The sequence below is a fragment of the Pholcus phalangioides genome, unplaced genomic scaffold (genome assembly GCF_987345545.1).
Source record: "Pholcus phalangioides strain wild (caught in Gottingen) unplaced genomic scaffold, Ppha-v1.0 ptg000042l_1, whole genome shotgun sequence".
Lineage (NCBI taxonomy): Eukaryota > Metazoa > Arthropoda > Arachnida > Araneae > Pholcidae > Pholcus > Pholcus phalangioides.
In genome coordinates, this window is record NW_028301628.1 from 5946426 (window position 1) to 5962192 (window position 15767).

The 15767-nt window shown below is 29.9% G+C and overlaps 1 protein-coding gene across 2 annotated transcripts in view; it reads left to right on the top strand.

Moving 5' to 3' along the window:
- The first annotated feature begins 4424 nt into the window (after nucleotides 1–4424).
- Nucleotides 4425–15767, top strand: part of LOC149063911 (protein sax-3-like) — a 157530-nt gene continuing 146187 nt past the window's right edge. For both annotated transcript variants that reach the window (XM_089254899.1, XM_089254900.1), the window contains exon 1: nucleotides 4425–5373. In XM_089254899.1, coding sequence (XP_089111025.1) covers nucleotides 5277–5373 — 97 coding nt within the window. In that variant the 5' untranslated portion in view covers nucleotides 4425–5276. The remainder of the gene's footprint in view (nucleotides 5374–15767) is intronic.

A 15767-nucleotide genomic window follows, 5' to 3' on the forward strand; every position in this document is an offset into this window, starting at 1 on the left:
TAAATTACTAATCAGTAATTTCGACAATTTATCAATTAACTCAAAAATTTTTTTTTGTTGAAATTCCTTTTAAAGGAATTTCAACAAGTTTTTAATTTACCTCATCTTGTAATTTTGTTCCCAATTGAGTCATTTTTTTGTATAAAAAGTCAACCTTTTTCATTATTTTTATTTAAAATAACTTGACTACGCAGATATTTATTAATAACAATATCTATCTGTTCAAAAATATATTTTGGATATATTTCTCAAAATTCATTTTTATTGCAAAATTAATGAAAAACCGTTCTTTTTTCAAAAAATCAAGAAAAATCAAACAGCATGTTTAGTCCAACAGATATCCTGTACGTGTAGAGATCCTCTGACATTCTTATCTCTTGCTTGATAACACAAAAATATAAGAGTTTTTCTTCATTTTTCTAGAAGTTTATGAAGAAAGGTAATAATAATGGTAAAAAAAACCTTTTCCACAGCTCATAAAAATTTTCTCCCATTGAAAAGAATAAAAAAAGCAAGAAAATCTCAAATGAAAAAAGAAAATTCTTCAAGAAAGCAGTTTCTATTTGAGAATTTGCTTTGTATGGGGGAGGAAAAAACTAAAAAAAAAAAAACAAGATCTAAAATCAACGCTGTTTTCTTCAAAGCGAATAAGAAGGGAGTGTATGTGTGTGAAATGAGGAGAAAAAAGCTCAAAGGTAGTAATAAAACAATAAAAATTACTACAGTAATGGTGAAAAATGACTTCCAAAAGAACGGGGAGATTTCCTGTAATTTTTCAAAAGAAAAACGGGGGAAAAGATTTCTCTTTTTCCTCAGAAATTTTCTTTGAAAAGAAAAAAAGAAAAGTAATTCCTGATGGCTTCCAGATTTCACAATAGCTAAAAACAAAAATTGTACTTAATTACGGAATTCTTTTTCATTCGAGAAAAGTCCAGCCTATTTTTATTACGGTAACAAAAATTTAACAAAAAAATTATTTCATTTATTTCTGGATTTTCCGAAATATTTTTATTATTTTTGCATACACGAATCTTTAGAACATGCACTTTGAACGGCTTTATAAATCAATAAATCGATAAATTTTAGTCGTTGTTTTAAGCTTGACACGAGTTTTTGGAGATTTGATCAGTTTGATGATGATCAATACAATATTTTATATGTTCCAAGTAACCTGTGGGAATCGATTAAAAGTTTTAACTGCTGATTAATCAAAATTTTTAATGGATATATCGAATTTCAATCAAATATTTTCGAATGTTTAACCATTTATAACAAACGTAGTATTGGCATATAATACCGATTGATGCTGTAAAAATATATTTTATCAATTTTCCTCCTTATTTTCTAGACGTAAACAAATATAAGGATTAGATTTAAAAAATAATGCTGCACTGAACTTGTTATTTGTTGAAATTAATTTCCTGATATAATGATCTTGGAATTTTCTCACACATCTTGTCTTTTTTTTTAGAAAATTACTGATTTCGAAACTACTTTCGATCTTCATACTGTTGCGCGTTTTCCTAAACATTACTCTAAAATATTATGTATAGAAACATAATAAGACATTTAAGCTGTTTTGCCAAATAAATCAAGTTAAATTTCAAACTTTTAACTAAAGTTTTAATTGAATATAGATTGGATGATCGAGTCGATTAACTCAATTAAAATCTTTAACTGCGATAAACGGATCTGATTAATCGGACCATCTCCTAAATCCAAAAAATATGAAATCCTTTTAAGCTGTTCCCATGATTTCATAAGATTTCAGTCATTTTGATAGTTTTTTGGAGAGATCAATGTGATTGAGAGATAGTTAATGAAATAATTGCAGTATTTTTGATTCTGTACAGAAAATATTACCAGTTTATTTTACGGGAATCAAACACGATTTACTGATTTGACGGAATATTTTAGTCATCCCCAATGAATCTTAACTGCCAATGGTCAATCCCGTAAAAAAGTATACAATTAAAAATATATATACGATGCAAATGGGTGCTGCGTTAGCACACTTTTAATTGAAACAATACATCAACACAGGAATTTAATTAGGGTGAATTTTTAATTAGTTGCAATGGCCAATCAAAGGAAAAATACAGCTTTTCTTCATTTTACTGTTACATTATCTATAGACTGATAAATTCTTTCTTAGCAATTTGAATAGTTGTTACAATGAATTATATTTGCGATTCCCTTAATTCGATGAAAATTTATAAATCTATGAACACGTAAAGCTTAAGCAGCTCTAAAAAAATTATATTGGCAAGGAATCTACTCTTTCTAGATGATAAAAGTATTTTACACATATACAGTCATATTTTGTGCTGTCACTAAAATATGTACTTTCTAAAATACAAAATAACTGAGAAAATAAATCGGTACAATTGGTTTTATTTTACCGTCATTTGCCATGTATAAATATACATCAGAACAAATAGGTTTAAGTGATGACATTAAAGCAAATTTCTTGAATTTGGAAAAAAATGACAACTTAAGTACCTTAAAGTGTGTTGTGTTGTTTTTAACTTTTTTCGCAAACTGTATTCAAATATACACCAATTACTTCATTTTTGATTTTTTTATTTATTTTTGACATTTTTCATGATCCTTGTAAAATAATCACTGTAATTATTTTATTCCTGTAACTTTGTATATTTTTTTCTCATGCTTCTTTGAGCTTATAATCTGAAGTTCTGTATATATTTTTATAATATTGTTTTTTTAACATTTTTTCATTGTCTTTTTTTTCATTCAACATGTTTTTGCGAAGGCAAGCGTCGGGGAATAAGGGTTGGCATCTTTAATGCAATTAGGCATAGCCACCCTTCAGAAGCGCCTACACTTTTCGAACCATGCATGGGGTTCCCCCGATGAAGAACCACTGCATAGGTTCTCTATTTCATTCTCATAAAATTCAATTTCTTTTCCTTTTTCTTAAGGTAATTCCTTTTTTGTATATATATATTTTTAAAAGTGAGCAGCACTTTCCCTTTTGTCATTCAAAAGATACTTTTCCACTACCTCTTCAATTTTTATCTTAATTTCTCTTGTATTTTTATCCTACTATATATGTATATATATATATATATATATATAAATTCATTAAAGGGAAGTAATTGGTATTGTATAAATATTAATATATTTGAATGCAGTTTGCGAAAAAAGTTATTTTCACTATATATTCCATATATTTATTCATAAGTTAATTTAAGTTTCTGGCAATAGAGCCCGCTGCAGGAAAATAAATCAGAGAAAATTCGCAAAACAGAGTCCTATAAAATGCAGGGTGTACCATTAACAGCTCATTTCTGAATTTTTCTACAACAGGCGCTCACATAAGATTATTTTCATTGTGTGTTGACATCGGTGGATAAAGCATTATTGAAGTTTTTTTTTAACCTCAGGCGTGAATCTCCGATTAAAGTTTCACGAGCGTTTCGGACTCAGAATAGATTGTAGAAAGTTGTCAATCTTTGAAATAGATTATCGATAGTAGTCGCTGCACAACGACCACTATCGACAACAATTTGATCTAAATTTTTTCTTGCATCAAAAAACAAAATCGCCAATTTGTGAAAATAACTTTTTTGCAAACCGGCATTCAAATATACCAATTCATTCAACTTTTATGAATTTTTTAACTATTTACCAATTTATGGCATACCTTCCTGTACATATTATATGTGCTTGATTATAATTGTAAATGTGTATGGTAATTTAATAACCCAAAATCACATTCAGTACGCTATCTATTACTTCGTAGAATCCATCAATCATTTGTTTCATATCGAAGCAATGAAGAAACTACAGAAAATCGATATCTCGTTGCCATAATTGATTATTTTTTGAGTGAAGTTCTGACTGGAGCTTTTGGAGCAGTACATCGATATTGTTGCCGTAAATACGCCAAAGGAAAGAATAGATCTTAATTTGGCCTTTTCCTTAGAATATCCATTGAATGCACACTATCTGATAATAATGCCATCAATGAGAATAAAATAATTGTGCAGTTTTCGTGGAAACTACGAACAACTCAAACAATTATTCGATAGATATTCAAAATAATTTTTAGAATTCGTAAGCCGTTTTATGTACTCATTATTCTATCTACCCCAAAAACTGACGCTGTTAATTGCTACGCCGAACTTCTCTGGCATCATGTTTCCCGGAAAAAGGATTTCCGGTTTTCCCGAGGATTATGAATAAAAGGAGGAGAGAGGACTTTTCTACGAAATCCTTGCACACCCTCGTTCGACTGTGCGTGTGTGTGTGTGCGCGTTTGGCCGAATTTGGCCGCAAAAAAGACGTGCGAGAGCTGGTATTGGTGGCGAGAGAGTAAAAAAGAAGGCAACCCTAAGCTTTAGGTTGGAACACCGCACGAAAACAAGTGGTAGCATTCAAGTCGTCGGAGGATCCCGGAGAAGCGAGAGGGACAATCTCCCGGCCGGGAGTGAAAGTTGAGCAAAAAAAAAGAGGAAAAATCCGGGACGAAAAAATACAATTTTTTTGTTGCCAAACACGCATGTTCAACTCAAGTTATAGATTCCCATGATCAACGATAGACTTTGATTCCTAAAAGAAAGGAAAAAAATCGCGAACATCGTAATCACTGATCTCTATACACTTATGTAATAAGTCTCGTAAAGTTTTCTTCGCTGCATAGTGAGTAATGTTGCAAAGAAACAAACCGTCAGGAGAAACGTGAAGGATGTTGATTCTTTTGTCTTGACTTTGATCGACCTTTTGTGTCAACGGCCTTTCTTAAAGCTGCTTTTTTATTTTTACGGGAAACTGCAGTGACTTAAAATTATACTAAATGGATTCCGGAATAAAATATGGAAATAACTCCAACACAAATTGAAAATACCATGGAGAAAAGAATTGATGAAACTTGTATTATCCAGGATGTCATCGGAAAGAGAAAAATACGGGGTAGGCAACCTTACTTCTGCAACACAAAAAATAACCTACCATGTCCTGGACTTTTTACGAGTGATAAAAATGTGACTTTCTAAAAAAATTTTGTGGCTGAGAATGTAACTAGATAATCTCCAAACATATCTGATATTAAAATTGTGATAACGTGACTGTTTCTGATCAGCATCATGATGCCGTGATTCGCATCATCAATGCTTCAATCACATCTATCTATGCAAGAAAACTCTCTAAAGCCTTTGATTCATTCTGTGTCTGTGAGTGTGTGTGGAAAGTCCTCATTCCCGTTTTAATCAGAAAATCGTGAATTTATAGGATTAGTGAAGTTATTTAAAGATATGGCGAGAGGAAAGTTTGGTAAATTTCTATCAGGTTTTGATAGAATGAGATACATTTGCTTCTTGGTCTTTGTTATTAGAGCAAGGATCGTGGAAGGTAAGCATTTGTACTTTTTCTTCTAAGTATTGCGTATATTTTCATGCAAGAATTCAGATATGAATATTTTTAAATATTGAAAACACCAGAGATATTCACAATAAAAGCATGACGAAATATTTCTACATCATGTGATGTTGTTTATTCGGGAATGTATTTGTAAAAATTTCAAAACATGGTTAGTTAGGAATTTTGTAATCGTTCAAAATTAAATTCTCAATTATCTTTGAAAGAACTAACATTAATCTAAAATAAATCAAATTTTGAGTCATGCTTTAGTATTTTATCGTATACTCGGCGTGCTTGTTGGTTTTTTTAGTTATTTTCCAAGAAAATTGAATTAGAAAATATTAAACTTATTCATTCATCTAAATATAATTTATCTAATTTGATAGAATTTATCAATATATTTTATAAGTATAATTTACGTAAACATCATTTCAATTGATAATTTCATGATTGATAAATAATGGGAAAAAAGACAAAGCAAAGTGTATCTAATTACTTATTCTATTCATTTTCTAAACTATGAATATGCAGACTTTGATTGGGCTCGTAAAATACTGACATGGAGACCCACTAAATATCCAAAGTGGTTTTACCATCTCATTAATTTTTCTATGACTCTGTTGGATTTTTTAAATTTCATAAGCAAATATGAACTTTTTTTGTATTATTTTATCAGAAAATATCCTATCATTATAACGATAACTTTTATATTTGAATCGTACAAGTAAACTGAAAACATATTGGAACTCAGATCGTTGCCCATCAAACTTTTGCGCCAAGAATTGGAAAGCATAAATATATCAATACATGTATTTTGGGACTGAGTATAATATACAATTATTTTACCCAAGAACATGTTCCCTCCACAAACTTAATTTGAAACTTTTTGTTATTTACAGAGCAGTTTTTGCAAAACGCATGTTTCTAATTATAAAAATTGGTATAAAATAAGGAAATATAGTAAAATTTATGAAATATTTGATAACGCTTTGCAATATTGTAGATTTTATGTTCGGAAATTTATTTATTTTTAGTATTCACGCCATAAATTTTATACTAAAAACTACTGCATATATTCAAATATACAAGCTGCTATAGTTTTTGGTGCAATAAACATTTTGAGATACACTAAATATATTTTTCTTAATATCTTATATTTAAAGAGTTCAAAAATAATAAATTCTGAACATATATCTAGGTATTTAGTTCATTTCATAATCATCATTATTCGAAACATTTTAGAAAAATTTCATGAAGCTTTTATATTTTTATAAAAAATAATAATTACATGCAGTGTGATCGAATTTGAACACTAAACTTCAGAAAATGCTTTCTAGAATTGTTTATTGCGTTCAAAACAATTACTACATATATACTAAAAGTAATATTACTATATAAAATTCGCTATATAAACTTATCATATACAAAAACAAAATATTTACGAACTTTGGTGATAAAATTGTTTTAGATGAGCTAATAAAAAAAAATTGAATATTTTCTGAAAATTTGTTAATTAAAGAGGTAGTTTCAGTCGCTTTATAGAATTTAAATATCTTTAATTAAAAATAAGCAGAATGTTTAGAAAATTCATCTGTAACTTCATGCGTTTTTCAAAATTAATTTCTCACGTTGTACATTGTTTTGTGGGAAAAAACTGGAAAAAAATCTTCGTGTTTTGTAAGCAGTGTAACGATAGAATATTCACATTCTTCCTGGAATTTCGTGGTAAAGACAGAGAATGTGAGGAAGATAGAAGAGCAAAAAAAAGAGTCTTGATTGATGCATTGCTGTTTGACAGCACAGAGATCTCGGGACATCCCACTAAATGGCTTCTTTCTTCTCTCCTTATTGCAGCCTTTTGTACTTTTTCTTCAGCTTTCTTTCTTGTCTTGGCGATTGGGGAATATTCGGGGGGTCGTCCAAATGAATGGCGATTATGTTCGGCCGATTACCTATCACTCACAGGAGACAACTCACTCACACAATATATCTCCTTACAGAAAGACACAAAGACAGACACCACGGAAACATTTTCTCTCAAGGGAACATCCTAATAAATATTTTAATTCCAGATATCTTCCGACAAATAGCGGAAAATGAAGGCTAATGGGAAGGGGGGGGGGAATTTTAGTTCATTATTTTTCTCAAAGTGAAAAAATAAAATTTGATTTTTTTTTTTACATTGAGACGAACATACATGTATATGTTACACAATAAAAATATTCAAAATAGGGTCATTTGTTTTTGCAGTGGAGATCAATTTTATACATCTATATTTTTGTCCTGTAAGTCCCCAAGCTTGAAGCTTGGGGTCTAATGGGACAAGAAACATAAACCCGCAAAAAAACTGGATATACACTATGAAATATCATTGTTTTTTATTATATAAGCATACTGAATCTAATTTTTGTTAATACAAATTTTTTTTTATTATAACATACAAATATATACAAAAACACATTCAACATACACTTTTGACCTCAAAGGACATACATGTCCTTCCAGTAGGTCTACAGTTTCTTTCGAATAGGTTTACAATTTGTTTATTTGGGCAGTATTTGAAATTTTGATTTTTTATGGTTTGAGATTACACTAGCAAAACTATTTAGAGTTTCATCTGCATTATTTTGAAAAGAAGCCATTGTTTCAATAGGTATAAAATTAAACACATCATAATTGGAAATATCTTTTTCCACTATAAGGCCTAACTTATTTAAAATCTGGAAAAATAGAAAACCAGAAACACTGCTCTAAATCATTACTACATGTTCCATTAGACCCTATTTTGCTTCTCCCATTAGTTCCCACAGGATATCACTACTACTACTACTTAACCGTACATGCACCTTGTACACATTCCTCAATTTCAAAAAAATCCTGAATTGCTGAATTTCAAATGAATTAGTTCATGTCAGAATGTATATTCTGACTTCATTAGTTGCCCCTAACGTATTTATGTTGCGGGAGTAGCGCTTGTTTCGTGTTCTTACTTGTGCAGTAATCTAACCTTTTATATTTTGAAGTGAAGAAGGTAAATGCTTGAATTTCCATGTCATGTAAGTATCATGTTGTAGGTCTGCCTACTCTCTGCGAAGAGACTAGGTCTCAACACGGTGAAAGTTTATATTTCTGAAATCTAAACCACACATGTTTATCACAAGAAATTTTCAACTGAGATTTATGAGAAGTGCGATGTGCAAAGAATACAAATTAGCAATATCTTCACCAATGTAAAAAAATTAATATTTCAAAATCATTCAAAAACAAACAAAAAAAATCAAACGTACTTTTCAGGTTAGATAACTAATTTCTGCCTTTCTGTTTCTTTAATAATCATGAATGGTTCACTTTTTATGATTAATGACAGCCGCTAAATTATTGTCTTTCATTCAGGTGTGAAAGAAACATTTAAAAAAATACAACCAAATTCTGAAATCGGCCCTTGCCCATTAGCTCTCATTTTCCTCCCTACATGCTGAAATTTATATTGTATAAGATTCAAAATGAGTTGGATATAAATTTGTGAAGGATAACGAACATTTCGGGAAGTTTTTTCAAATATTGTTGAATGATAAAGAGTCACTAAAAATTAATCTTGCTAATAATTACAAGAATTCACGTAAATATACAATGCCGGCGATTTTGACGTTGCCTTAATCTCATTGAAAGTGAATTAAAGTGTTGTCCTCTTTGACTAATATGTCTCATGAGAAAACGGATCGTTCGAGTGTGACTAATTACTGGAATTTCCTCAGGTGTGCCTGACAACTTCATTTTAACGTTGAAAAGATTAACGTTTCAAAAGAGACTTTCAAAAAAAAAACTTTAAAAATTATACTTGAGATAATAATTTTAAGAGTTATCTTTTAAGAAACACTTAAAATTTAAAACGTTCAAAAACTGTGTTTTAGATTTTAATTCTTAAAATAAAGGATCTCGCGGATTTTGAAGAATGGCAATTCAATAATTTTTCCGACTAATCGAAAAAGGTCGGAAAAATTGTTTTGGAGAGCTGATGAAGCAAAGAACTTGAATGTGGTTAACCTTTGAAAATAAAATTTCATTGACTAGTCATACATAAATCAAAGCAATGCTCATCTCTAAGAAAAGAAACACTCGCATCATATTACAACAATGGATAATTTTTTATTACTATTCAAGCAAGGCAATTATATTTTATGAAATATATACTGAATAGTTACATAATTACAAGTGAAAATTTAGAAATTTCGATTTTTAAATTCCAACATTTCAAAGGAATTATCTGAAGAGTCATGTCTAAATGATTTAAAAATACTCTTTCATATATTTTTATTTTTCACTTTTCACTAATTTTTCTCCACTTGATATATGCATATATTTTTTATTTGTTTTACGTGTTTTTTATAGATTATCACGATAATTCAAACTGCTCATCGTTAAGTATACTAATAGATTTATGTATACGTGACAGTGATATAGTTTATGAACCCTTACTTTGATAATTCAAAAATTTAAATTTATCCTATTTTGTTGAAATAATTATAAAAATTATTTCTATTTTCTACGGAGTCAAATCAAACACTTTGAGTATGAGTATGAACCGAAATTATTACTATAATACTGATTTACTGTATAAGGAGATATTTTTTCTGGGACCAGAAATTTTTGGAATTTTTTTTTTGGTTAGTTACACGTTTCAATTGACCTTGTTTTAGCAAATAATTCGTGAAATCTCTACGAGTTTCTTTTTAATTGATGAAAATAACTGACATTCAGATAGACAAATTTTGAGTATTACTCTGATTACAGGTAACAATAATGTTTCAAGAAATAGTCAAGTTGAGAATAAGATAGAGAACACAATTTATTCATATTTTCAGTATTCACGTCAGCATTGTGTTTTTTCCCAAATAATAAGCATATTATAAACAGGGTTCGAACTATATGTATGTAACTTCGGAGAGAGATATAAAACAGTTGATTGATAGTAATACTACTGAAAGTATTATTATATTCATGTTTCTTTCATAGGAACTGTTCGTTAATAACAATTATTTCAACAATAGTTTCAAAAATAGCTCTACAGTATTTTTAGAAATAGTCCCAATAACGGTCTAAAAAATATAGTTCCAATAATGGTCTCAAAAAAGGTTTAAACAAAATTCAAATTAATTTGATTAAAAAAGTTTCCATTATCACCGATATTAAAAATTGTGTAAATGATAAGGTTCAAACAATATTCAAACGTTAGATTTTGAAAATATGTAAACGCTAAAGCTGAAAAATATTCAAATGATAGGTTTCAAAAAGTATTCAAGTTGCTTTCATAGAAAGCGCTCATGTCAACAATGATATCGATGAATATTCCGATGAAAACCTCAATTCTCAAAAATATTTTGATTTTAACAGGAATGTTATAGAATCAGTTTGACATGAACAATTATTCCTATTAAAACCAAAATTCTCACACAGTATTCGTGAAGAAAGAAATCATCAGCTGAAAAAGAAAATTGAGCATTCATGTTAAGACCAAAATTCTCAAACACCAGTCAGGTCAACACCGAAATTTTTAAACGAGATTCACGTCAATAATTAATTTTCCAAGAATAATCACATCATCAACTGATTTTATAAGAGAGAATGATCACGCGAACAATAGCTTTTCTAATAATGATACAGTCAACAACTGTTTTTTAACAATGATCACGTAAAAAAATGGTTTTAAAAAAAATATTCATTGAACGATTCCTCTCGGAACGCACACAATAATCATTTTCAGGCCAAAATTCTAAAAAATATTCATGTCCAGACCAAAAGTCTCAAAAAATCTTCATGTCAACACCAAACTTCTCAAACAATATTCACGTCAACAGTTTAATTTCAAACCACATTCATGGCACCAATTTAGTTTCAATAATCATGTTAAGATTAAAATTCTCAAAAATATTCACGAGAAAACGATTCTTAAACAATATTCATCTTAAAAATGTTTCTCAATCAATATTCATCTTAAAAATGTTTCTCAATCAATATTCATTTCAACAATGATTTCTCAAACAATATTCATCTTAACAATGATTTTTCAAACAAAATTCTTCTTAACAATGATTTTTCAAACAATATTCATCTTAACAATGATTTTTCAAACAATATTCATCTTAACAATGATTTTCGTACAATATGCATCTTAACAATGATTTTCCTACAATATGCATCTTAACAATGATTCTCAAACAACATCCAAGTCAAAACCAAGATCCCTTCATAGTCCCAAAGCGCTTGACCAATAGCAACCATCGGAGAATCAACCTAATATATCAGAAGCATAATATTTTCTGAACACTCTCATTATTTATTTTTTTTATGTGACATCCCAAAACAATTTAAAAAAGAACACGAAACAGTAACTATTCCATGGAAAAATTAAAAATAACCACATATATATATTGTTAAATGTACAAAGGGGGGAAAACTCTAGTTAATATTGTAGAGAGGAATTCATTTAAAAATAAAACAACAACGCTTATGAAATATTGGAATTTCTTGGCTGAAGCAAATCCAATTATCTTTTCTGCAAGGAAAAAAAACAATTATTTTTAATTCTCCATTATTTTCTTTTTCCTTTGTTCTTTCAGAGAGTTAGTTATTAAATGATGATTCTGGGAGAGGAAAAATTTTTGAATCTTGTTCATGATTTAAGTATCACTATAATAGTTTTCTTATCCTGGACCTCATTATGTTTAGATCAATGTTTATATGCTACTGTCTTGGAAAGGTTGGCGTTGGTTAGTTACTTTGTTCATTATTTCCATTATTACTTTTTTTTTTTCGTTTAGAAAAATCGATTCAAATTTTTCTTCAAATAATTTTTTTTCCTCGCTTTGAATAGATTTTCCAGTCTCCAGCTGATTTGGGAATAGTAATTAAGATACTTTTGGAATAGGAATTTTTATAAAAATGTAATATCTGAGGAATATTTTATTTGAAGGAAAATAAATTAAATTTTTTTTAATCTGAAATGTTTTGAAAATTCGTTAGTTTTTATCTCAAATGCAATTATTTTTTTTAATTTTAAATATTGTAGGATTAATGTGCTAAACATTTGAATTTGTTGGCTGAAAATTTTTTTTTTTATAATTGCAGCTCAAATTAGTTGTTTTAGATTTGGGTTGTTTAGAATGTTTCTGATGATAATTGTTATTCTGGAAGTTTCCTAAAAATGTTGTTGCTATGAACATTTTCCAACGTTATACTCAGCATATTTCGATGTTGTTAATTGTTATTCTGATTGTTTTTCTAAATCTTTTGTTGCTCTCAATGTTTTTCGAATCGACTTATGTTTTGAAATTTTTTATAATTTGAATTTTTTTCCCTTAACCTTTAGCGTTAATTGATTTCGATTTTCTATTATTGCTTTGAATTTTCTTCTAAATCTTTTGTTTCCCTAATTTTTCTCCAAATCTATTGTTGCTCAGAACGTTTTATACATCTATTAATCCTAAGAACGTTTCCTGAATCTATTGTTGCTAAGAACTTTTTCCAAATTTATTTTTTTTCTGATTTTTTTTAATTTATCTTTTCTCTGATTTTTTTTAATTTATCTTTTCTCTGATTTTTTTTAATTTATCTTTTCTCTGATTTTTTTTTAATTTATTGTTACTCAGAACCTTTTTTCTAAATCTATTGTTGATCTGAATTTTTTTCTAAATCAATTGCTCTTGATGTTTTCAATTTATTTTCCACATTTAAATGTTTTTTGAAACTTAGTGATTTTTCGCGATGTTATCCCAGATGTGTTTCCAATGTTTTCATAACTATTGCTTTACTGAACATTTCTCGAATTTGTGTTGCTCAGAATACTTTCCGAATCAGTTGTTGCTCAGAATGATTTGAAAAATCCCCACTAAAAATATCCAAACAAAAAATAGTTATCCCCAATGATTGTAAAAACAATTTTTGCTCCGAAAACATTTAAAATTCTTTTTTTATTAAGATATTGTCACCATAGTGTTTTCAGTTACCATAAGTTTTTAAACCATGGTTGCATATAAAGGTTTGAACCATATTTGCTTATTATGTTTTCGAAACGTTCCTCATCTTCAAGCGTTCAAAAAACATTGTTGCTCTTGATATTTTCAAAATATTCACTGTTTATTAAACATTCGTAAACAATTGTCACTCATCATATTTTTCAAGCATGTAAAGCTCATTACTCTGCTCATAATGCTCTCAATTATATTTTCCGTAAAACGTAAAACACATACACTGCTCATTAAAAGTTGAAAAAAATTACTGCAAATAGTTTTTTTTTTGAATAGCAGTTTTAAAAAATTTGAAATTCAAAAACTTCGCAATTTGTTTTATAAAAACTCTCATTTTTTGGAAACATTTTTAAGAATAATCTTATTCAAAGACCTGACTTTACAATGAAGAAAAGATAAAATTCCAAAAGTATTTTCATACTAGGTAAATTTGTGAAGCAAAAATTGATTCGAATTCTTTTAGAAAAATCATGCATTTATTAGGGAAAAAAATACTTTCTTCCTCAGCTGTCCCCAAAAATGTCATTGACAAGAATAATCCGAAATTGTCACAACAAACGAATATAACCAGAAAAATACTACTATCATAAATATATTTTCTTTCTTAAAAACAGCACACCAATTACTTTTCATCGACCAAATTTTCAAAAGTTTCTTGAACATTTTATTATCACCTAAATAAATTCCGAAAGCAATGTATTCAACCAAAATATAATTCATAAAACTCGTACCAATGTCCTCAGGAATCCCTTCCCTTGATCTTATAATGAAAACACATAATTTCAACTAAATATTCATCGATAATAATATCATAACAACGTATCAAAAATTCATGATTAATATAAACAGACTAAAACCGCGAACATTAAAGCCTAGAGCGCCAGACCCCAAAAAGTAACAATGTTCGAGAAAATTCTGCTTTTAAAACATACAAAGTTAATACCACAGATTCAAGGTAAATCCTTCCTTACAGAAAAATGCTTTCTCATTTTCCCCACCAATCCTTAAGACACAAGGATTTCATCCCTTACATAAATAAGCCTCGGGCAAGGTGCGTGCAGTACACATACATACTCCTTGTCAGCATAATCTGAAAGAGAGAGAGGGAGGGAGAGCCATTGCCACCGACTCTTAACGAAACTCTTCGTATTTATCTTACCCCGCAGTACTTCCACCACCCATTCTGGAACCTACTTTTGCTTTTCCATATACTCATGCCATCTCATTTAAGAGCATCATCGTGTTATTCTGATACCGTTCTTCATCCAGACATCTACCAAACCTCCTTTGCCCATACACTAGACGGCTATATCCTCTCTTTTCTCCTCGAATTCTCTCGTCCCATAACAATCTAAGCATGGTCCCTGGTACTCTCACTCTCCATACCCGTTTTGTATAATCCCATATCGCCCTTGCCATTTTCTTTTCTGACGCAGACGTATGTACACGCACTCTTCCCAACGTCTTTTACATCTCCTCGCCTCACTGTGATGCCATTAGAGTTTCTCACACACACACACACTCACGAACACCTCTCTCTCTCTCTTATATGTCCCCTGCTGCAAACGGAAGTGCCATGATCATTTGCATATTTCATAACACGCACCTTTTCCTCTTTGCAATAACACTTTTGCTCGGAATCCATATCGCGCTACCATCCTCAGGAACCTGATAAGAGCTTAATTTCGTTACACTATCCAAGAGTGTGAGCATATGCGTTTGGAAGTAAGTAATTAGATGAAACCGTATTCGTTATGTCAAGAGATGGGGCTATTCCTTCAGCATGGAAAATTCAGTTCCGTGTCAAATATAGGAAGTCGTAAGTCTAGAAGAATGTTTGTGTATGTGTATGTGTGTTGGGAATGGGAATTTTTGGAAGTTCCACGAAGTTCTTGGAAATCTACTAGAGGAACTTTATTCGACTAGTTCCGATCAGGGCATGTAATTGACTTGGATTATGTAAATGAATGTCCATCTTGCTCACAAACCATATGTTGAATTCTTGAAAATTTTTCAAGATGTTTATCGATTGGTTTGAGGTAGAAGAGTATTTCCCGAAAGGCCTGGATTCATGAATAGGCAATGGCTGAAAGTAGTAATCATCTGAGATTGAGGTGGCACTTTCTCTCAAAATATCAGAAATTCTGACAAGAATTTGATTGCACTTAACCCGTCGCATGTCACGATACTATCAATTTTTTATATGAAGTGTATTTAAGGTTTCTCTGAGCAGTCTGAGCAGAAAGTTGCCAAAAAAGGAAGATACGATTACATTAATGCTCGATAATGAGGACGGGAAAAGAGATACCTAGTTAGATTTTTTCCCGTGTGTGTGTGCATTCAAAACCGGTTTCCATGATG